The 21,457-nt window shown below is 37.8% G+C and overlaps 2 protein-coding genes across 6 annotated transcripts in view; both read right to left on the bottom strand.

Moving 5' to 3' along the window:
• Positions 1-1,644: 1,644 nt before the first annotated feature.
• Positions 1,645-5,540, bottom strand: LOC126601555 (GATA transcription factor 25-like). The gene is made up of 7 exons (XM_050268277.1): positions 5,017-5,540; positions 4,691-4,774; positions 4,468-4,598; positions 3,262-3,369; positions 2,906-3,011; positions 2,158-2,211; positions 1,645-2,041 (listed from the first exon to the last, which is right to left on the bottom strand). The coding sequence occupies exons 1-7, from the start codon at positions 5,341-5,343 to the stop codon at positions 1,931-1,933; spliced, it is 921 nt and encodes a 306-aa protein (XP_050124234.1). The 5' UTR covers positions 5,344-5,540; the 3' UTR covers positions 1,645-1,930.
• Positions 5,541-8,821: 3,281 nt separating this feature from the next.
• LOC126601554 (BEACH domain-containing protein B-like) overlaps positions 8,822-21,457 on the bottom strand; it is a 37,721-nt gene continuing 25,085 nt past the window's right edge. For all 5 annotated transcript variants that reach the window (XM_050268274.1, XM_050268272.1, XM_050268273.1 and 2 more), the window contains 14 exons: positions 18,947-19,411; positions 18,576-18,789; positions 17,863-18,084; positions 17,238-17,705; positions 16,838-17,167; positions 16,302-16,754; positions 16,163-16,209; positions 15,977-16,070; positions 13,973-14,179; positions 12,486-12,611; positions 11,998-12,369; positions 11,677-11,908; positions 9,964-10,727; positions 8,822-9,308 (listed from right to left, as the gene is read on the bottom strand). In XM_050268274.1, the coding sequence (XP_050124231.1) occupies positions 10,030-10,727; positions 11,677-11,908; positions 11,998-12,369; positions 12,486-12,611; positions 13,973-14,179; positions 15,977-16,070; positions 16,163-16,209; positions 16,302-16,754; positions 16,838-17,167; positions 17,238-17,705; positions 17,863-18,084; positions 18,576-18,789; positions 18,947-19,411 (3,928 nt within the window). In that variant the 3' untranslated portion in view covers positions 8,822-9,308; positions 9,964-10,029. The remainder of the gene's footprint in view (positions 9,309-9,963; positions 10,728-11,676; positions 11,909-11,997; positions 12,370-12,485; positions 12,612-13,972; positions 14,180-15,976; positions 16,071-16,162; positions 16,210-16,301; positions 16,755-16,837; positions 17,168-17,237; positions 17,706-17,862; positions 18,085-18,575; positions 18,790-18,946; positions 19,412-21,457) is intronic.

Genomic DNA, 21,457 nt, shown 5'->3' with positions numbered 1-21,457 from the left:
TGATCTTTCCTTTTTCTCTGTGTATCTTGAAAGCATACAGAGCGCTCTATTTATAGAGCAAATCCAAACAAACGTATTAACTATACATTGAAATTTACATCACACACCTTTTGACAATACGATCCTCCTTCATTTCCCAAGTCAATATCACTTTGTGTGGGCATTGAAAAATCTACCAATGTTTTCAATACCACTGTGGGCAATCATTAACCCACCAATATTTTCAACACCTTCATTTTTTTAATTACTTCTTTGTCATAGGAAAAAATAGCAATACATTAGTTGGCTGATCAACTTTCAAGCATACATTGCCTTTTGGCCTTTTGACATTAGAGAAATGCTACGACGACTCTTTCAAAAGTGAGACTCTTTGCCAACTTATATTTTTTGCACAATATTTATAATATGGGTAAATATCAGTTTATTAACTCAAGTTTCATGGTTTCAACATTTGGTACATGAAGTTTTTTTTCGTCCCAGAGTCATACCTAAAGTGTTAATTTTGGGATAGTCTCATATATCTGGTAGTCTGGCTGTTAATTCTTCCGTTAACTGATGATGTGGCATCCATGTGGACAATGACTGAGCGCCACGTGTCATTAACGGGTCCATGTGGAAATTACAAATTAAAAAAAAAAAAAAACCAAAAACCTACCCGTCTTCTACCTCCCCCCATCCCTTCTTTACTCTGCAACCCCTACCCACCCCCCTCCCCCTCTCCCCTCTCCCCTCCCCCCTCTCTCCCTTCTCTCTTCTGCAACCTGCACCACCCTTCCTTCTCTCCTCCATCCTTTTCTACAATATGTCCGTCGCGACAACGCCGACAGGTCTCCCTCCCGCCACCGTGACCTCAGTTCCCCCTTCTTCTCAAGTAGTTGTTATCTGGGTTCTCTTTTCTTTCCCCAATTCTAGAAGTGGTTCTATTTGTTCCTGATCAAATATTTGAAATTCTCAACTGGGTTTGGTTTTCGATCTCCTATCTCAGTGCAGAGGGGGAAGGCAGATGCGAAGGGTGTGGTGGAGAAATCGAGAGAGTTTGAGGAAAGATTAAGGAAGGTCAAGGAGAAGCAAGCGGTGGCGAAGTTGGAGACGTCGGAAAGAGGGCCGGATCTAAGGAGGTGAGGAGAGGGCGACACTTGGATCCAGGAGAGATCTATGAAGGAAACCCTTGTGCCATTGCAGAAAATACTAGAAAATGAACATGGGTTTTGGTTGGGGAAGAGAGAAAGGAGGGAAAGGATGGGAGTTGCAGGGTAAAGAAGGGATGGGGGGGGGGGGGGAGGTAGAAGACGGGTAGGTTTTAGTTTTTTTATTTTTTTATTTTTAATTCTTAATTTCCACATGGACCCCCTTAATGATATGTGGCATCCAATCATTGTCCACATGGATGCCACATCAACAACACTTTGAGAGAGCGAGATACTGGAATACTCGGGGAAGGAGCGCTCTCTCAAAGTGTTTTACACGTTTGCCACTTCAAGTATGACTTTGGAACGAAAAAAATTTCATATACCAAATATTGAAAACCACAAAATTTAAGGGTAGTAAACTAATATTTACCTTTATATTATTGACACAGGAATTGATGTTGAACTATGAAGTGACAGAACCTATGGAGTCCCACTTTCAAAAGGCCCCTTAGCATCATGTAAGCAGTTAAACATTAATATCTATGCTGAATGCATAATAATATGAAAATACTGAATGGTGAAACGGTTTAGTTACGTTTTACATCCTCTCAGCTGGTGTCAAGCACACAGTCGGTACCAAAACTCAACAAACAAAAGCAAAAATGGAGAAAAATACATGATTTCGTGTATTGATCACGGTACTATTATAACTGTACAAAAGATCGGACAAGCCGAATGAAAATTCCAGGAAAGCCTACTTGAATGATACCATAGAGACAACTTTGGCATTTTGACGAAACCTAGTTTTCGGCAACTAAAGCTGAGTTATCACCATTAGAGAAGGGAACAAGATTGTTGTGTGCATCGATGGCGGTTACGCTGTCCAAATCTTTAGTATCAGGTTCACCACCCTGTTTTTTAAATACATAAAAGAAGGGTACACAATTGAGCAGAGATAATGAGATAATCATTCTAAACGTAGCAACACCAAGTCGTTTGATATAATGTACTCAGACATGGAACACACCTGTTCAATTCGTTTGATATCATGGCTTCTCTTGGAAAGTTCCCTTAAACCCCCCTGCGAAAAGTTGATGGTAAATTGTACGATATACGAAATCTCCGCTACAAAAATACTAAGTGCACATAATTAATAAAGGCAGATTGCACATGTATTGCACATGTATTGCACAAAGAATGCCTATAGTGTATTCTCCGGAAATCTGAGTCTAATGCATTTATGGTTGAGAAAACTTTTGAAACTTCAAATTGGGAGATAAAAACGTAAATTAAAGTTAAATTAACACCTTTGTATATTTTACGATGCATCTCATCTCCACAAATAGAGCAGGTACATCAAATGGTGTTAGAACCATGCTCATCCACCAATCTATGCTATCACCCTTTATTCGATATCATCTCTCCCAAGCCCCAACATATATTTATTCACAACAGACATTACCAATCTATGCACTCCTATTTAACAGACAACACCTCTAAAGCCAAAGTCTTCTATAGGCTTAGTTGGAGACTCGGCGTTTTTCAGAGGTCGACCCGTAAAACATAACTTTTGTCAGTTATTCATGACAAGCACAAACAAGTCAAAGATTAAATACGATGTTAATTTTCTTCAAGCAGATGTGTGGCTGGAAGAGGGTGAATGATCCGTAAAAGAGGAATGAGACCATAACTACTATGCATTCTAATAATGTCACAAATAAGATATCTTTGCAATAAAAAAATGAAGTGATTAATTCATCGTTATAGATACTGACCCTGTTTGCCCAAAAAAGCCCACAAGCATTGCAAAGAGACCTTGGACCAGATGGGCCGCGCCGCATCATTGGTGTGGACTTTGAACTTATTCCACAATGCTTGCAGCTGGACGGGTAGAACATGCAAATCATAAAAGATTCAAGAATAGTTAGTCACAGGTAAGACACAAAAAGCACAAGAACAATAAAAACAAACATAATATGCCTTTAGAGATAGGAATTTTTTTTTTTTAAAAAAAAAAAAAACTATTATTAGGGGGGGGGGGGAGAGGGAAGAGTTCGAAACTATCCACCAAAATCTTAATTTCTTTCTTTTCTTTAAGAGTACAAAACTCTACAATATTGCATAGACTCACGAGGTTTCGGCATGGCAATCTTCCTGCCCTGATTCTTGGCCAGCAGACCAGTTACTATCTCCATCTGACCTTTTGGAGGAAGAAAATTGCCCCTTGTTTCGTTGCATCCTGATGTAGATATAAATGAATCAAACATTCAACAATAAAAAATAAGGAAAACTAATGAAAAGGGCTTGAAAACTTTGAGTTTTAATGATAAGGACAAAATAAAGGGTAAAATGAATAGTACTAGGATTGACTTTTTAGTGTAAAAATGTGGTTTTTCGTTAAAGTGAACAGTACCGGGTGCTTTTCGTTAAAGTTCCCTAAAAAATAAACAAAGAAGAATGCAGCATAATGCAACAAAAGAAAGTAATAATAAGCAACAAAAGAAAAAGTAATAGAATGCAGACTCATTATATCATACTTTCTTCCATTGATCAAATGAGTGAAAGCATATTAAAGGAGCCTGTATATCCAATACAAGAGATATAGTTTCTGTATGTTTTCTTTTTTTATGGACTAATTGAGGTATTCTCGTTTTTCTAGATTAAATTAGCTTATTGTCAAAATAATGTGCTACATATAATTGATTCGACATAGGTATCACAAAAATCCCACCATGTCCAACCGGCATTAATTGATAGATCCCTATTTATAAGGAAAAAGCTGGCATTGTGTAATCAAACATTTGAAATGATATTGGTTAAACATTATGTATAGATTACTCTCATATGAGTCATGAGTGCAGTAGAATGATGTAAAAAATTAAAAAACTGCACCATGCCAACTATTAAGTAGAGAATCAAGATCCCTATGTGGCATTATAAACTATACTGGAAACGAAATGTTAAACCATAAATCTGTAACCGATGTGGATTGAAAAGAAATGTAATATTATTCTTGAAACTATAGACAACTAAACTTATAAAAATGAAGCCTCACTCATAACTATACAAACCTATCACCATCAGCATAGACACAACATGTGCATTGCTATCTAACCCGCACAAAAGGTTATTTGATTTAACTCAACCGCAAATACAAAACATCACAGCAATGAACAAGGTAACAGAAAGGAATCTCGATTTTTTCAAGCGGGAGCCTTGTGCACTGGGTACGACCTTTAACAGGCACATGCAATTTTTTTACTCCAATCAATTTGAGCAGAAGAACATCATATAGACTACACCACCCGATTGAACCTTTTGTTTAAAAGAAACAAACCTGAGTGCTACTTCTTGACGAACACCATATCTCACTTTTTTGTCAAAGCATCGCTCTTTTCTCTTTTGACGAAACCTAATTAATGACGCTGCTCTGTGAGGTTGACTACATCGGGGATAATCTTCCATAGCCTACATAATATGAAATACAAGACAACACACCATCAATAATAGATATACATACGATGCAAAAGTTTTACAGTCTAAGTAAGAAGATAAGATACCCTCTGATTCTGAGATGCCAACTCCGTCCCTTGAGCGCTAGGAGATAATTCATTACCTCCCAACAGTAATAACACTGCTTGAACCTTCAAAAACCATCAAAATATACAAAAAGTTAGTAACCAAAGAAACTTAATTATAACCATAATTGCATGGTGTTGTTCAATGAAGCAAAATGTTTTTCCTAATTTAATAAATATTCAAACTTTTCATATTACAGAGTTCTAGTTCCTTTCAACAACCAGCATTTTGTTGTAAACCTAACAAAACATCATCGCAAGCTCTATAAAGCCCTAAATTACCAATCAAATTCCGATAAAGTTCGTACCTTTTCAGGCGTAACGGCGTCAAAAACAAAGACCTGGCCGCGAAACGACAGCGTTAGCTGGCTGGAGCCGTCGTAAGGCGGACCGCGCAATTCGGAGCTAGCGGAGCCGCCTTGAACGTAGACGCCGTCGGAGCTAACGTCCTCAACGACGACGATGCCGCCGTCCTCGAGCGTATGGGAATCGTATTGAATGTGGGCGTTGTCGATGGAGTCTGCGGCGCCGGCATCGTCGTCGTCGCAGGCGGGGATCGGGTTTGGCATGGTCATGTCCTGAGAGTGTCCGTACATTGACATTGGAGGAGGCTCACGAATCGAATCGATGGTCATTGAAGCAGTACACAGAGGACCCGATCAATGTGTGAAACCCTAACCCTAGCCCAAAATCGAATCGCAGGCTTCAGTAAAGTGTTGGGGTTTTGGGGAAGGGAGAGAGATCAGACACCAGAGAGGCAGTGTGTGAAAGACCGGTACAACGAGAAATCCCCCTGTTTGAGGTCGATAATTACGACGAATACCCTTTCGCTTTGTCTCGAGTTTCCGGGACAATCAAACGTACCGTCCCATGACATCACCTGGGCTTCTTGGGCTTCGCAGGGAGAGAGCTTTTGTGGGCTAACTCTTTTCTTGATTTGTCACATCTATATGCACATACAGCAAAATGAATAAAAGTTGCATTCCTCTTACGTACAAATAATGTATATTCGCAATAAAAATTTTATAATTAGAACCGTTATGTTTTTAAATCTTTATTTGAAGATCACCTGTACAAATAAAAAATAATAATAATTTGAATCGAAAATCGTTTGGTCATCTAAATATATTCACTAAATAGACGCAATGTGATGGTTGAAGGTGACTCCAACATGGTTATAGATGTGATTCTCAACCGTTGCAAGATCCCCTGAAGGCTCATAACTATTTTTGAGAACATCAAATGGCTGACGACCTCTTTTTATTTTATTTAGTAGCAACGTATTTATATAAAAGCCAATTTTTTCGTAGATGTTATTTCGTCTATTGGTCACAATGTTGACAATATTTGTATTTGGGAGAGGGTGGTTCCTAGTGTGGCTCGCCAATTATTATTTTGCAAAACAAACAAAAATTTGATGCGAAATAGATAAGCACACAAATTAAACCCTCTTTTTGTCAAATTGTAGCAAAGATGTAAGTAGGGATCGTTCTAAACCGGGGATTAGGAGGGATTGCTAAACACTTGGAAACTGACTTAAAAACTCAAAAACAAAGTTTAAAACACTAAACTAGACTCAAAGAATGCAAAAGTAAAGGTTAAAAGACTTAAACAAACCTAAAACTCAAAACAGCAACTAGAAGGCTCAAAACTGCCTAAAAACCACTTTCTGGGCAGTTTTGAGCACCTACACTAATTTGGACGAAATTTGATGAAAACTTGAATCAAAATACTTAGAAACACAAATCAAAATACTTTCTAACTAATCTAAGACTTCAAATGAGAGGGGGATTTGTTTTGGACGAAAATTTAACACAAAACAGAAACTTTAATTAGCACAGATTGTAAAAACGATTTTGGTGAAATAGATGGATAAAAGGCTAGTTAGGAGGTTCTTCTCCACACATGTCACACTTGCAAACAAAACGATTTTCAGTTGTTCTTCCAATAAATTATAAATACTCAACGCCCCAGATTAACCGTGAATTGCACTAATTAACCCTCAGTTTTTCCACAAGTTATTAAGTTGGATGATTGCATACGACAACCCAAAACATTCCCTACAAGTTCCCTACATGAATTGCATAATAGAGATACAAGCAAGAATCATTACGTTCTATGAAAAACATAAGCATTGACGAAGCATTTGTTACTATGAATTGCATGAAACTTATGCTAAGAATTCATTCAACGCGATCGTTTTCAAGCGATCTTCACTACTTGTGATTATAAGATTGTAACTATTAGGTGAAACTCCCTCATAATCTAGCATCATATTCATGCATGAAAACTAAGCGTGCACTCTCAATCAACATACATAAATAAGTATCAATCAAATAGATGAACGAATTGAATCCACAACTTATGAAATAACAACTGAATGTAATCGAATCAAATTGCAAGCATGTACATGGTTTCGAATTACCCCCCAACTAAGGGGGTTTAGTTCCTCATACTCACAACACAAAGTTTATTGAATTGAAACATTGAAACATAAGAAAGATCACACCTAAAAATTCCAGCAATCTAAATTGCACAGCAGGAACATCTAAGAACCTTCCTCCTCTTCCTTGGTTGCGGCACAGGGGTTTGTGATGGTTTTTGGGGGTTATGGATGGTGTAGAATGGTGGAAAAGTGTGTAGGATAGGTGTATGGGACGGCTAGGGTGGTTTTGGGTCAGAAAATATGGTGAATGATGAAGGATAGGTGCTGTTGAAGATGGGGAATGGTTTCTGGCGTGAAGGATTAATTTCTGGATTATGGAGAGGGTTGTCACGCAAATTATTAATTTGTGTGCTTATAACTAAACGATCTCCGATTCGAATGATTTTTATAGAGATGATCCTCAAATGAAGATTAAGAAACAGGACGGTTCCAATTGTGTAATTTCAATAGTACAAATACGTTATTTGTAAGTGAGGAATAAACCCATTCCCAAGGAAGAACGTCGTATTATTCGAATAAAATTTTAAAATATATCACAACTAATATCTCTTTTATTTTCTCTTCTCACCTAATATCATTCTTCACACGCTACTGTAACACACAAAATTTCCTACAAGGAATAGCAGAAGAACACATCCTTCATAGCACACCTCTCCTTGGAAAGATTTTTCAGTGTGACTGTCACACGAGGTGGTACACCATGTGTTTTCATATAAATGGCGGGATATGTGTGTTAAAAGGTTAATAACTTAGAAATTAAAAATTTTCAGCACTTACATAGAAACACGTGATGTATCATCTATGTTCCCGTCACAACTAAAAATTACCCCTCCTTGACCATCTGGCCAACAAAAAGCCTAATGAGTACTGCTCATTCCATTAGTGCACTGGTCACACCACTCGGAGCAATCACATGCTCAGGGATCACATCGAGGAGATACTCGATCAAGGCATTGCCAGGAGTTCGTCAAGAACAAAGCCATGAAAGAGGAGCCCGTTGAAAAGAAGAACCAACGTAAGTCCGATTGGTATGAGCTCACTGATGAAGAAGAAGATTGGCGCATAGTGAAGAAGCCTACCCTCAGCATTAATTATATTTATGAAGGACAAGAGGCGCTTGAAGGCAAATAGTGCAACTGTCGTTGCTACTCTCCTCCACCATATGCCTAGACTTGGGTGGTCCACGGATGTTCTCACAGCTAAATATTCGGATTTTTTAGTGGTCCCGAGATCACCCAGGTCCCTTAATAGATCCGCCTATGGGTTGACGGATCCTTGTCATGCAGGGCTTAATGCTAGGAAAGGGGATCGGGGTGGAAATGCCAAGGAGCGAGACCGGTCATTTACTCGTGACTCGATGGTTGAGTTTGTAAAGTTGGCAATGGTGGATGACTTTATATGTTTTCTCGAGGAGCATACAAAATTTACACTTAAGTCAAAGCACATAAATTTTGTACCTGTGCGTGCAACTACAAAGATCGGAGCAGCGAGTGACACCTCTATTTGCCAATGTGTTGGTAAGCACACTCGGATTAGAACATCATTGGGTACAGATAGAGGGTATTCACGGGCGAAACAACCACAAATTGGAAAACCATATCTGCTGAGAGCGAATGGAAAAACCGTAACTACTTGAGAGAATTTATGCAAACTAAATGCGCTACACAGAAAGGAGAATAAGGGTTTCCATTGCTTTAGAAGAAATAAAAGGCATTGCAGCCCGTCTATACAAGGTTCGGAGAATTAACGCTAGCTACCTGGAAGAGGAAAAATCGGAGTTGGCCTGCCACTGGTTAATACACAATATTTGAAATCTAACCTACCAACAACATTATTGTACAGGTTATGTGCTGATGCCCCACAAGACGGAGATGAAGGACGATAAGTTTGTAAGAAGCCAGTATTTTACCATTTTGAAACGTTGCAGAAAAATTCACCTCACAAAGTTCTCGACCTCTGTGTGTTTTACATTAATATAACTGGAGCTTGAACATGCTTAAAAACTGTTCAAGCAATTCTTGCCCAACTGCATGTAATCCCCTTCACTGTCTTGACACACCAAAGCGTCAAGGAGACAAAACCGAAAAAGAAACGAGTCTGAGGCCCTAGCATGTGATGGGCGTGGCTCAATATTTTGAGATCATTTGCAGACGCCTGTATTGAAGGATGACAATATGATCAAATTCTAATGGCAACACAAACAAATACCGCTATAATTTCAACTGTCGTAATGGACACTCCAACCACAATTGTTGTGAGAATCTAACAAACACGCACACTTAATATCATAGAGGTAATAAACAATTGGTTCATGAATACATATCCTGTCACATTTCATAACTTAAGATGTTGACGAATTCAAGTCTTATCATCAGAGAAAGAACATCCAATATCAGTTGAGGGTCAAATCATTGTTCCAAAGGATATTTCCTGAAACACTCACACTGAATAAGGTAATCCTTAACTAAAGAGTTATACATTATTGATGTTTTATGTGCAAGGGCATTATATGCAACAGACTGTTCAACACGTTATTAGAACTTCCATCAACCTATGAAGGAATGGAGAATTGTCACCATATGCCAAGATATGTTTGGTTGTTTTGGTTCATGTCCAAATAAAGATTAATGTGCATCTTACTTACTGGATAAAAAAATAACGTGTTAAACCAGTACAATGAACAGTGAATATAAGACCTATAGAAGAAAAATCAATCACAATTATTACGTTTATATTGCCCAACTAACGGCAATATAAAGTAACTGAAATACAAAAAGTGAACTTGCAGGAAAATGGCTACGGTGCATACCTTGATTCACCTCCCAAATCCTTGCTCACCATTAAAACTAAACGGCTTCCATCACAAATGGTCAATTTATCCTGTTGAAGAAGGTTTGGATTTTGAATTTCGAGGAAGGCCTTTGCGAAGTTGAGTATTTTCTATAGAATATACGAGAATGGTTCCATCTTTTGTTCCAGCTAAGAAGCATTCTTCTGGGGTCACTGTTAGAGATGTTATAATCTTTCCAACACCATCATATTTCTTTATGACCTCAAGTGAATTCATAGAGCGTACAACTATTTGCCCTTGGTCACCGGCACAAACCAAAAATTCACCACACCCACTCAGCTCAACACAGTTGAGGCGTCCATTGGATTCAGAAGAAGCAAGATGTTTACCATTAATTGAATAAAGATGCAGACTCAGATCATCATCAGCATAAAACACAATCCGTCCATGTTGAGAAGCGACGAGCTTTGACAATGCACATCCAGATGGATGGCGCAAGGATCTTACATATCTTCCACTCTGCAGGGTATGAAAAACACAAGTTCCGTCTTTTGATCCACTGATCACAATGTCAAGCTCCACGCTGATATACAAGCATGTAATTATATCATCGTGTCCACAGAGAATACGAAAAGGAGTTTCAACAATGACATAATCTTTGCGTGGTAGTTCTGTCTGTGTATTACGAGGTCTCTTTTCTTGGGTTCTACCTCGGAAGACTTTCCACACCATGATTGTAGTGTCATAACTTCCAGTTGCAAGGAAGCTTCCATCAAATGTCACTGCAACATTATAATTGTTACATCTTAGAAAACAATCTTTGAAACCACTAAGAAGAATTGTTCCAGAATAAAAGCCAAAAACAAAACCTCACCCAGAACAGGAGGAAGAATCAGTGGAGGTTTTATTCATTAAATATTAATGCATTGGAATGTTAGCACCCAATTGGTTACCAAAGTTCATAGTCCAGAAAAAAGACATGCATGCCATCATATAGAATTTAAAGATTTTTCCTCAGCATTTCTTTCTTGACTAATGTGTTCTAATCAAGTAAAAATTCAGAATTTACAATGTAAAATGCTACCGTGACTAAGTAATAGTAACTTTCGCCTAAAAAAAAGTAATAGTACCTTCTTTCTTGACTAATGTGTTCTAATCAAGTAAAAATTCAGAATTTACAATGTAAAATGCTACCATGACTAAGTAATAGTAACTTTCGCCTAAAAAAAAAAGTAATAGTACCTTGCACGATGAAACTGAAACAACTATATCTATTTTTTTAATAGATTACTCTGTGATCATCATGATAACAATCCATATTGCATAAAATCGGCACCAAAAAGAAAAGAAAAACCCAATATTGCACCACCCTTTCTTGAATAATTGAGGGCAATGATCATGATTTTGAAAGCAGACAAATCTCCTAACTTTTATTCAGGGAGTAAAGTTTCCCTATGCAGGGAATCATGTCCCACGATGATTTATCTTTATGATCAATCTAACCATGTATAAACAGGTAAAAGAAGGCTATCAAATCACAACAGTAGGACACAAGCCTAGACTCACTCGCTTAAAGAACCAACCACAACATATTAAGACTACATGAGTATTGGGTGCTAGAAAAGGTAACATAACCCTTTTTAATTTAAATAGGCCGAAAAAATTTGTCTTGACCCTTCACATGCATGTTCCATAAAGGAAACAGTAATTTCTGCTTCTAGTTAAACATACCTGCAACACAACTAACCACATCCTTATGCTGTCTGATGCTTTGTACCATTCTGCCATCATTTAAGGATATAACCTGAAAGCTATTTTCCCAATTGCCACATGAGATCAAAAAATTCTCAGATGGTGTTTGCATGGTTGCAAAGCATTGAGCTCCAAGTTCAACATTTTCAGCTGAAGGACTCCCAAATTTACGAGGAGAGAGAATATCAGAACCAACGCCAAATGAAGGATCCTGTACATGTTAATTTAGTAAGCATATTAAGTACTTAACATAAAAACTCAAATTAAACTGAACAATAAACATCAGAACAAAAGCCCAACCTGGGAGCTAGAGAAGGTAAAATTTCCACCAGATTGCAGTGAGGTTGTCAACCACATCTTAACTGACAAGGTGAGACCCTGGCTTACAAGAACAACATTGGAGTCCATGGTCCGAACATATAAAGCAGCTGACCGTGTATGACTTGTACTACAAACAATGGAAGTCAAGTTAATAGAACCAGGTGCAAAGCGCAAAGGATGTGCAATTGGAATAGGTGGCCCTCTTCTTGGGTGTTTTTTACGGAAAATCTGAATTGGTGTCTGGCCAAAATTTGCAATTTGGTCTTCAATAGCTGACCTTTGCAAATCATCTTCCATGGTCTCCAGATCAACAGCACCTTCATACGTTAAGTAATAAAAAATATTTGCAGCCTGCATTTCAAATTTCCAATAATATTTTCAGTGATCAGTATATTTGTAATGAAGTTGTATTAACCAATAGAGAATGTTCAGGACACGAAAAATTGTTTGAATTATCACATAGGTACCTCCACAGCTGGTTTTCCACGCTGCTTGTAACCAAATACCAAATCTATCCAATGGTGTAGATTAGAGCTAACATATTCGCTTTCAAGGGCTTCTCTGTTCTTGTTAATAAATTCTTCAGGTGAGCCCTGAATAAATAATCGGATCAGTATAAAAAAAAAAAGTAAATAATTCATCAGATGAGCCCTGAATAAATAATTGGATCAGGTAGCAAGAAAAGAAAACAATGTAAATGAAATGGTGTAGATCTCACGTCATAGAAAAGATGAAGATGAATAAAAGAAAATGAGAGCTTCAAGCCTCAGATGTCTTATTCCAAAAGAAAAGTTTCTAAAGTTATTTGTGTAAAGCAGAAATCCTTTACACTGGCTTCCAAAAGAATGAGTGACACCCCTATTATATGTGGTTGAAGTTAATGCATTCTATTATGGTGCAGTCTCAGTGATGGCAAACTTTTTACCCAAACAAAGAAAAAATTGGCAAGGTCATATGTGTAAGAAACATGCAGACAAAAGGTTTGTGTCTTGTGCATTTGTACGCCAACGGTGAGTGTAACTATCAAGTCTCAAGGCAAGTATCATGACTGATCCATTTGGGTAAACAAATCCACTATTCCCCTTATTATTGTGTTAATTTTTTACTTCTCACATATTATCGGTGTTCTCCTAAATGTAGTCGATTCCTACCTGCAAAGACACATCAGTTAGCTAGAGTGCACTTTTGGTCTATGAAGTAGACCATAATCAACTTGGTCGGTATATTCTTTACATCCCTCAATTTGTAATCAAAGCAATGTGGTTCCAGACCCTGTTGATTTTGGTAGTTTTTCTATAGATATGCACACTGATTTCCTACAAAACTGTCAAAGCTTTGCCATTGAATGAGACTAACTTTTGCCCAACCTACACTTATATTCCCAGAAGGGACACAGGGTTCAATTTCCACTCAAATTAAATAGGATGTAGAATGGTTTGGGTGGATTCCCTTATCGCTCCTCAATCTGCATGAGCTATTAACCGTCCAAATTTTTGAATTGCTACAAACTTACCATCACCGTAATATCTTTCCAGAGGCACCCTTTGAATTAAAGCAAGGTTGATGGATCTTGTGCAACTGTACAAATTCACTATGTTTATTTCAACTATCATTCTAAGTTCTTTTTATTAAAAAAAAAAAAAGGTTTATTTTTTGCTATGCCCCCTAGAACTCATCAACCCCCCCCCCCAAAAAAAAAAAACAAAACCCCCAAAAAAAAAAATATAACCACCATACACCCTGAAACTCGATATTCTTTCCACTCTGCCTGAATTTTGTCAAATCCGTTAAAATTGGGTTAAATGTGCTGATATGGAAGGGTAATTTAGTAAACTTATCTATGTGGCATTAAGAAAACCATTTTTCCTAGCCACATGCCAAGAGGTGGGAAATGGTACGCATTTGAAAGGATTAGGTGGGTTTATGGATTCATTAAGAAGAAGATATTACATACCTTGGCCCAGGGTGGGAGACAAACATCTGCAATAGGTTCACCATCTTGCTTCACACCAAAATGATAAGCATTTGAATTGACAAGAAACTCTGGCATGTAAAAGAACTCCGGTATTAACTCCTTCACATCACTTGTATTAGTAAGGCAGTTCTGATATGTTCCCTCAATGCTTTGAAAGAGACGGTCAGCATGGTCAAATTTACCACCCTGATAAAAAGAAACAGGTAAAATTCATGGACCATTAAACAGGATTCAGTACAGTAAGAAAGTAGACAAATGATACGAGATAAAAATAGCCCCACAAAAAAAAAAAAAAAAAAAAGAAGAAGAAGATACTACACTTAAGCACCAACTCTATAACCTTAAATATAGAAATAGGAAATAAGATTAAAAAAAAATCATAAAGCTAGATTTTCAGAAAATACTGACTAGAATAAAAATTTCTAATAAACAGTGATTTTTTTTTTGTTTTTTTGTTTTGAGAAGAAACGATAACAATTTATTAAAACAAATAACATGAATTACAAAATAGTGGATCACCATCTAGCAAAACTAGCTAAATTAGCCCGTGGTTTTTGAAAACCCTATATAATGTGTTGAAAATTATAGTCCTATGTCCAATTGTGGTGTCTCGTGATGATATTCTTCATCAGAACCTCTATATCTTCGGTAAAATCTCATATCAAAACGAATCCTCTAAGAAAGTAGACAAATGATACGAGATAACAATAGCTCCACAAAAAAAAAAAAAAAAAGAAAAAAAAGAAGATACTACACTTAAGCACCAACTCTATAACCTTAAATATAGAAATAGGAAATAAGATTCAAAAAAAATCATAAAGCTAGATTTTCAGAAAATACTGACTAGAATAAAAATTTCTAATAAACAGTGATTTTTTTTTTGTTTTTTTTTTTTTGAGAAGAAACAATAACAATTTATTAAAACAATAACATGAATTACAAAATAGTGGATAAAAATTCCACCATCTAGCAAAACTAGCTAAATTAGCCCGTGGTTTTTGAAAACCCTATATAATGTGTTGAAAATTATAGTCCTATGTCCAATTGTGGTGTCTCGTGATGATATTCTTCATCAGAACCTCTATATCTTCGGTAAAATCTCACATCACAACGAATCCTCTAAGAAATATTAATAAAAAAAGCTGACACCTGAAAAACTTACTAGCATCCAATGTTTTAAATCGCGAGGTGTAAAGCCCCAAGGCGTTTCATGGGTAGTCTCGAGGCATGAGGCGATAGCCTCATGGTACCTAAGATTATTATAATACTTTATAGTCTAAGTGGGTCGGGTTTGCCGGAGTTCCGACCCGACCCGTCTATAACTTCCATTTCCGGCCATCTGAGATGGCGAAATTTTGTGCCGTTCGAAGGAACTCCTCACCACTGGATCCCTGTACATAGCGAATTGAGGCTGAGAAGGTTTTAAAACCTTGCACCAACCTTATGCTGCCTAGTCTGGCTGGGCAGAGGTTTATTTTATAGCCCCGCCCAAAAAAACCGCCTAGGCCAGTATCAAAACTAGTTTTGAAAACACTGCTACGCACACATCACAGATCACACTCAAGAAAGATATAAAATTAGAAGTAATGTGATATGAATTCCAAGATTAGGCAGAAACTCATACTTTGAAATTTTTAAATGAGAATAACCCTCCACTTATTGATAAACTATCGCGCTTCATGCATGTGAAACCCATTTGATATCCAAAAGATGAAAACAGAAAATGAAAAAGGAAAATGGTGATGGAAGGATAAAATAACCATGAAAGCAATACAGTGATGTGGTTTGTTGGGTAATGTAAAGTAGGGTAGTGAGGCAGTTTATGTAGTGTGTAGTCTATATTTTATTAGAACAATTATGTCAGAAGATGAAATTGTTCACAAAAGATATAGGCTCTGTAGGAATCACTTTATTTTAGTTGAAAACAAGACAAATAACATATCATAAGATACTTAAGGTATGTGATACTGTCCATAAGAGTACCTGTAAATTTCGATGGAGAGAAGTAAATGGCTCTAATCTCAGAAGGTAATAAAGCACAATCCCCATGCTTGAGTAATGAGACCCATAGTAAAAACTGCAAATGTTAAAAACACAAGTGAGACAACGAAAGAAAGAGCACTTGGGACCTAAAAAATCATTTAGTCTTGACCTGGCTTTGGAAATTACCTAGGTATATCAGGATCAGTGAAGCTACGATACCTATCTTCAAATACCTGTATGGGGAAGCATAACTTTTGTTAAAGACAGATGCACAAATATGTGAATTGATTATGTTTGTCAAATAACTTATAACATACAAACCAACCTCAAATCGCTTTATATCAAGTGCTCCAACTGGTTTTGAAAGATCCCGAAAAGTGGAAGACTTGTTAAAATCAAGAACCTCAGAGGAGTAATCAGCCAAGACCCAAGGAAAAACAGGGTATTGGGTCAAATCATTATATGATCTTCCAGCCAGTGTATTGAGAATCATTAGATATTCAAAATTTGTCATATCCCTCCTCCTCCAGCTCTCTCGAGCAGTTTCTGCCATCTCCAGTGCTACACGTCTATCAACAAATGAAATAGTTCCATTTTTGTCCCGACTACTTCCTTTTGGAAACAAATATTCATTTCGGGTAGCAACTATCAAGGTTCCAGTATCTTTTGCATCCTTCTGGGATGCAAAATTCAAAAACACTGGTGCAGATGAATCACTGAAGAAAATCTCTATTGCAGAATATCGAAGCAAATAACGAGTCCAACAGACAGCTTTTATCTGTGATCAAGAATAAAGAAATAAAGATGACTACGATACGCAAGAGATAATAAAAGCAAAAGCTATATGCAAATTTCTCCAACCTTGCCAATATTCCATCTCCTGTGGCGCTTCATATTTTTTAACTGTTTTCTATTAAGAACATTTTCATTCGTTGCATCAAATTTATCAACTGTGGCTCCCTTCTCAGCATCCAAACCAAGATATAGAGGCTGTTTCAGAGACTTTTGCTTTTGATCAGGTTTGGTCAAATCATGATTACTTGAAGCATGGAAATTTCTGAAAACAGATGATCCTCCACTACCTTCAACCAAAAATTCACCAAAGAAATGCAAAACATCTTTCATCACTGCCAAATATCCACCTAATTTTCTTTTTGGGGTTACAAGCACACAAGGAACCGACGTAAGAACCTGAAACAGAAATCCCGACGTTAGAAGTTTAATTTCATTTTTATAGCACAAATTCATCTCTCCCTCATACCTCACTAGTTTCTGTCTCAAGTGAAGAGGATGAAGAATCTTTTCTTTCCTGCATCCAATCACCGCTGTCTTTGGATAATTCCGAGCACTGGCTGTCTGAAGTATCTTTAGGGAGGGTGGGTTTCTGCCCTCCAAGTTCATTATCAATTTCATTGGATTCTGAGCTCCCATCATCAGTTATCTTCCATACCCCTTTCAGCAAAAACCGCTTCATTTGCTCAGGAATGTGCCCCACAAAACCACATTTACTTTCATTAACAGGAGGTGCAATGTCATTGCTGGGCACAGATGATGAAGGATGACACAGCTTTTCATCAAAATGATAATTCTGTCTCAGCTTTTGCCTACGTCGCCAAGCATCTTCTATCTTGTCAAGTTTCCAATGCCTCACAGCACTATTTGGAAAAGGATTAGCAGACCATGGACCTCTCTCATCAATCAAAGCACGAAACATGTGTATCCATTTTTCCTGAAAAATTATGTTAGTAATGACAAGCACTCATAATATGCATCACAAGTCGGAAAAGAAAACAACAGTAAAAATGAACAAAAGAAATTGCATGTTCCGTGTTTATTATTCATTTTGAAAAGATATGTTCAATAACAGAAAAGAATGGGCCACATACAGCAACATTTTGTTGCTCCTCCTCATGAGCGAGCTGGAATGCAGCTCTTCTGCTGTCATCTAAAGCAAGAATGGAGGCCAAGCTACTCTGTATCTCATCTTCAAAAGCTTTCCTGGTATTAGATTCTGAAGAGGAATTTTCATCCATCCTAAGTTGGAGCTCACACAACTGCCTTTGACGATCTGAATCTAATGACTTTGTATATTTTGCCTCATCACCTACCTGAAAAATAAAACTAAACAGTAAAACAGTAGATGACATAGGATTACAACAAATATTTTGCCTCTTATTATTTATTTTATCTTATACCTCAAATTAAATAATAAACCATGTTTAATTACAAATGGTACAGTTATTCCGCATTTTACTTATTTATTTTGGTAATATCACGTTTTATTCTCATTTCTTTATCTGTCAAGTAGAACAATTAAAATATTTCTAACCTTACTAGTTAATACTACCTCTGTAACTAGGATTCATTTTATAAATTTGTGTTCTATGAAAGGAAAACCATAGGGGGCCCGTTGAAAAACATGAAACAGGCATGGGCACATTCAGCCCTAGGTCTAGGTCAATCGTGCATGGCACCACATGGACACCTAATTTATGAGCGACGTTTCAGCATATATCAGAACTATAACATTTAAATTAGTGTGAGTGTGGGGACAGAAGATAATATATATAACATCACTAAAATAACTTGCAAGACGCACTGCTGCTAGCACTCGATCCCTCTGAATTAAATTCTGAATAGATCCTGTTTCTTTTACACTGTTTCCCGAGTCCAAGGAGTCCTCTCTCCCCATCATGCTAGTAGCCAGCATTGATTTGCCAAAGTTGACAGTTTCTCGAATCAAGTGTGATATCACATGAAAACGAGCACCATCATCCAACATTCCAAACTGCGACCTAACCACAAGCAAAGCCCTGGCCACAATGTTAAGTTAAATTTTTGTGAATAACACTATAAACAAAGAAACCACAGTTCCCCCCCCCCCCCACCCCAAAAAAAAATTTTGAACAAATTGTTTTTTCTTATTATCAGTGAACTTGGTTAGAAACCTCAAAGGCGAAAAGTGGTTACCAAATGAACAGTTGCAATCTGCTTTTGCTTTGCTCATCATCAGCTGCCAAGAGACATGGCAAAAGCGAAATGACCTGTTGGACGCAACGCGATGCTCTTTCCAGAGAAGATCTGCATAGATATAGGATGACAAGTCTAAAAATAATTCTTGGGCACCTTTCCCCTCGCAAGAGCATTGCCTTATCAACATTTTTGTTAGGTTTGCCACCTAGAGCACTGCCTATCCCTCCTGATACAACAACTGCAGCTACCTCCGCAGCAGGAATATTCAGAGATTCTACTAAGCCACGTGCTCTTTGGCCCAAAGATGGACCTGCAGATGGTGATGGCTTGGGGGACATCTTGCTTGGTCCCTTACCATTCATCTCACTTATGATAATCCACAAATTGTCATACAGATTCCACCACTGGTCATTTACTATGTCATCTGCATTACTGATTGGCTGCTTGTAACTACCAGGGATCCTAAAAAAATAACTCAATCAGACCATGAATTGTATTCATCATAAATCATAACACATCATGAAAAGGAATGATAGTGACAATGGGAGAAGTCCTAGAATCCAACACAGTCTCGGTCCAAAAGAAAATACAAATAAACAAAGGAAACTGCACAAGAACTTCAAAATTGAAACGAGAAACCTCCTTGGCTCCTAAATCCAACCAAGAGTTATCGCTGAAGAATTTCATAAACTAAGAGAATTCTTCCTTTGATGTAGCCAACATAGACCACAAACATCAGAGTTTAACCACCACAGTTTTGTGAATCTTTGTCCTCTCCCAGTGATTGGAGATTTGGGCAAGTTGCCCTTTTGAGGAGACTCATGTTGAATGGAGATTTCTGGAAGAAGTACTACAAAGAAAAGGTTTTGGCAATAGATGGAGGAAATGGATGCAGGGATGTTTATGCTCTGCAAATTTTTCTGTTTTGATCAATGGGAGGCCTAGGGGAAAATTTCAAGCTTCAAGAGGACTGAGACAAGGCGACCCACTGTCACCCTTTCTCTTCACCTTAGTAGTCGATGTTTTGAGCAGGTTAATGGAGAAGGCTCAAGAAAATGATCTCATCAAAGGTTTGTGTATCGGGAAAGAAAAGGTGGAGATCTCTCATCTTCAATTTGCAGACGACACCATATTCTTCTTGACGGAAGACGAGGAAGTTTGGAACAACCTATTACAAGTGCTCAACTTATTCTGTTCGGTCTCAGGATTGAAAATCAACAAAGCGAAGTGCTTTTTTGGCAGGAATAAATTCAGAAAGTGAGAAATTAAACAGGATGGCAGTTTCTTGGGGTTGCGAGGTAGGATGTTGGCCTATAAAGTATCTGGGACTTCACCTTGGGGGAAGGCCAAGAGCTATAAGGTTTTGGGATCCAGTGGTAGAAACAATGGAAAGAAGACTTCAAAGTTGGAAGAAGGCTTTCCTATCCAGAGGAGGTAGATTAACTCTAATTCAATCAGTCTTGGGAAGCTTGCCGATTTACTATATGTCATTGTTCAAAATTCCTTGCGGGGTAAGAAGACGTCTAGAAAAATTAATGAAAGGGTTTCTCTGGGAAGGCGTGGAGGAAGGTAAGAAAACCCATTTGGTCAAATGGGAGTTAGTTACTAAAAACAAGGAGGAAGGAGGTCTAGGGGTGGGGAATTTGAGGAATTTGAGGAATCAGAACGAAGCACTATTGGCTAAGTGGTTGTGGAGATTCCCAAGGGAGTCTCATTCCCTATGGCACAAGGTGATAAGAAGCAAGTATGGGCTACAAGTTAATGGATGGAATGTACATCCTCCAAGGAGGGTTTCAAGTCGTAGCCCATGGAAAGACATTTCGAGTGGTGCTCATCAGTTTCTTAGATGTTGCAAGTTTGAGGTGGGCAATGGAGAGAGGGTGAGGTTTTGGGAGGATGGGTGGTTAGCAGGGGGACCGCTGAAGGAGCAATTCCCCAGATTATTCTTATTATCGAGGAAGCATAATCATAACATCTCTAGCTTTGTGGAAGCTTCGTCAAGTTCCTTGAGTTGGAACTTTGATTTTAGGAGAAATCTGAATGAGATGGAGATAGAAGAGGCGGCCAGCTTATTACAGAAAATGGAAGTGGTTCGCTTGTCTCCATCAAAAATGGATAACAGAAGGTGGAACCTAGAAGCTTCAGGTTTGTTCACATGCAAATCCTATCGTTCATTACTGAGCAACAATGGGATTGTGCACTATTATCCACCCTACTCTCAGATTTGGAAATCAAAAGCTCCTCCGAAGGTTAAAATACTTGTATGGCTTGTGGCCACTGGGAGTCTCAACACTTGCGACAAAATTCAAAGGAGAAACCCTCTGAGGTGTTTATCCCCACATTGGTGTAGTTTATGTAAAGCTAAGGAGGAGAGTGTAAATCACATCTTTCTTCATTGCTCCTACTCGATCCAACTGTGGTGGAAACTGTTTCAGGAGGTTAAAGTAAGTTGGGTCATTCCTAAAGGGTGTTTTGAGCTACTAAGCACCAATTTTAAGGCACTTGGAA

Source organism: Malus sylvestris, chromosome 15 (assembly GCF_916048215.2).
Source record: "Malus sylvestris chromosome 15, drMalSylv7.2, whole genome shotgun sequence".
Classification (NCBI taxonomy): Eukaryota; Viridiplantae; Streptophyta; class Magnoliopsida; order Rosales; family Rosaceae; genus Malus; species Malus sylvestris.
The sequence above is the reverse complement of the archived record's forward strand: the minus strand, read 5'-3'. Positions and strand labels throughout refer to the sequence as shown.

Excerpts from the sequence above, each read along its gene's own strand:
- LOC126601555 (XM_050268277.1), bottom strand. The coding sequence starts at position 5,343 with ATGACCATCGATTCGATTCGTGAGCCTCCTCCAATGTCAATGTACGGA. Across the intron at positions 3,370-4,467 it reads CGTCAAGAAGTAGCACTCAG|GATGCAACGAAACAAGGGGC; the intron begins GTTTGTTTCTTT and ends TATCTACATCAG. Across the intron at positions 2,212-2,905 it reads GGCTTTTTTGGGCAAACAGG|GGGGGTTTAAGGGAACTTTC; the intron begins GTCAGTATCTAT and ends AACTTTTCGCAG.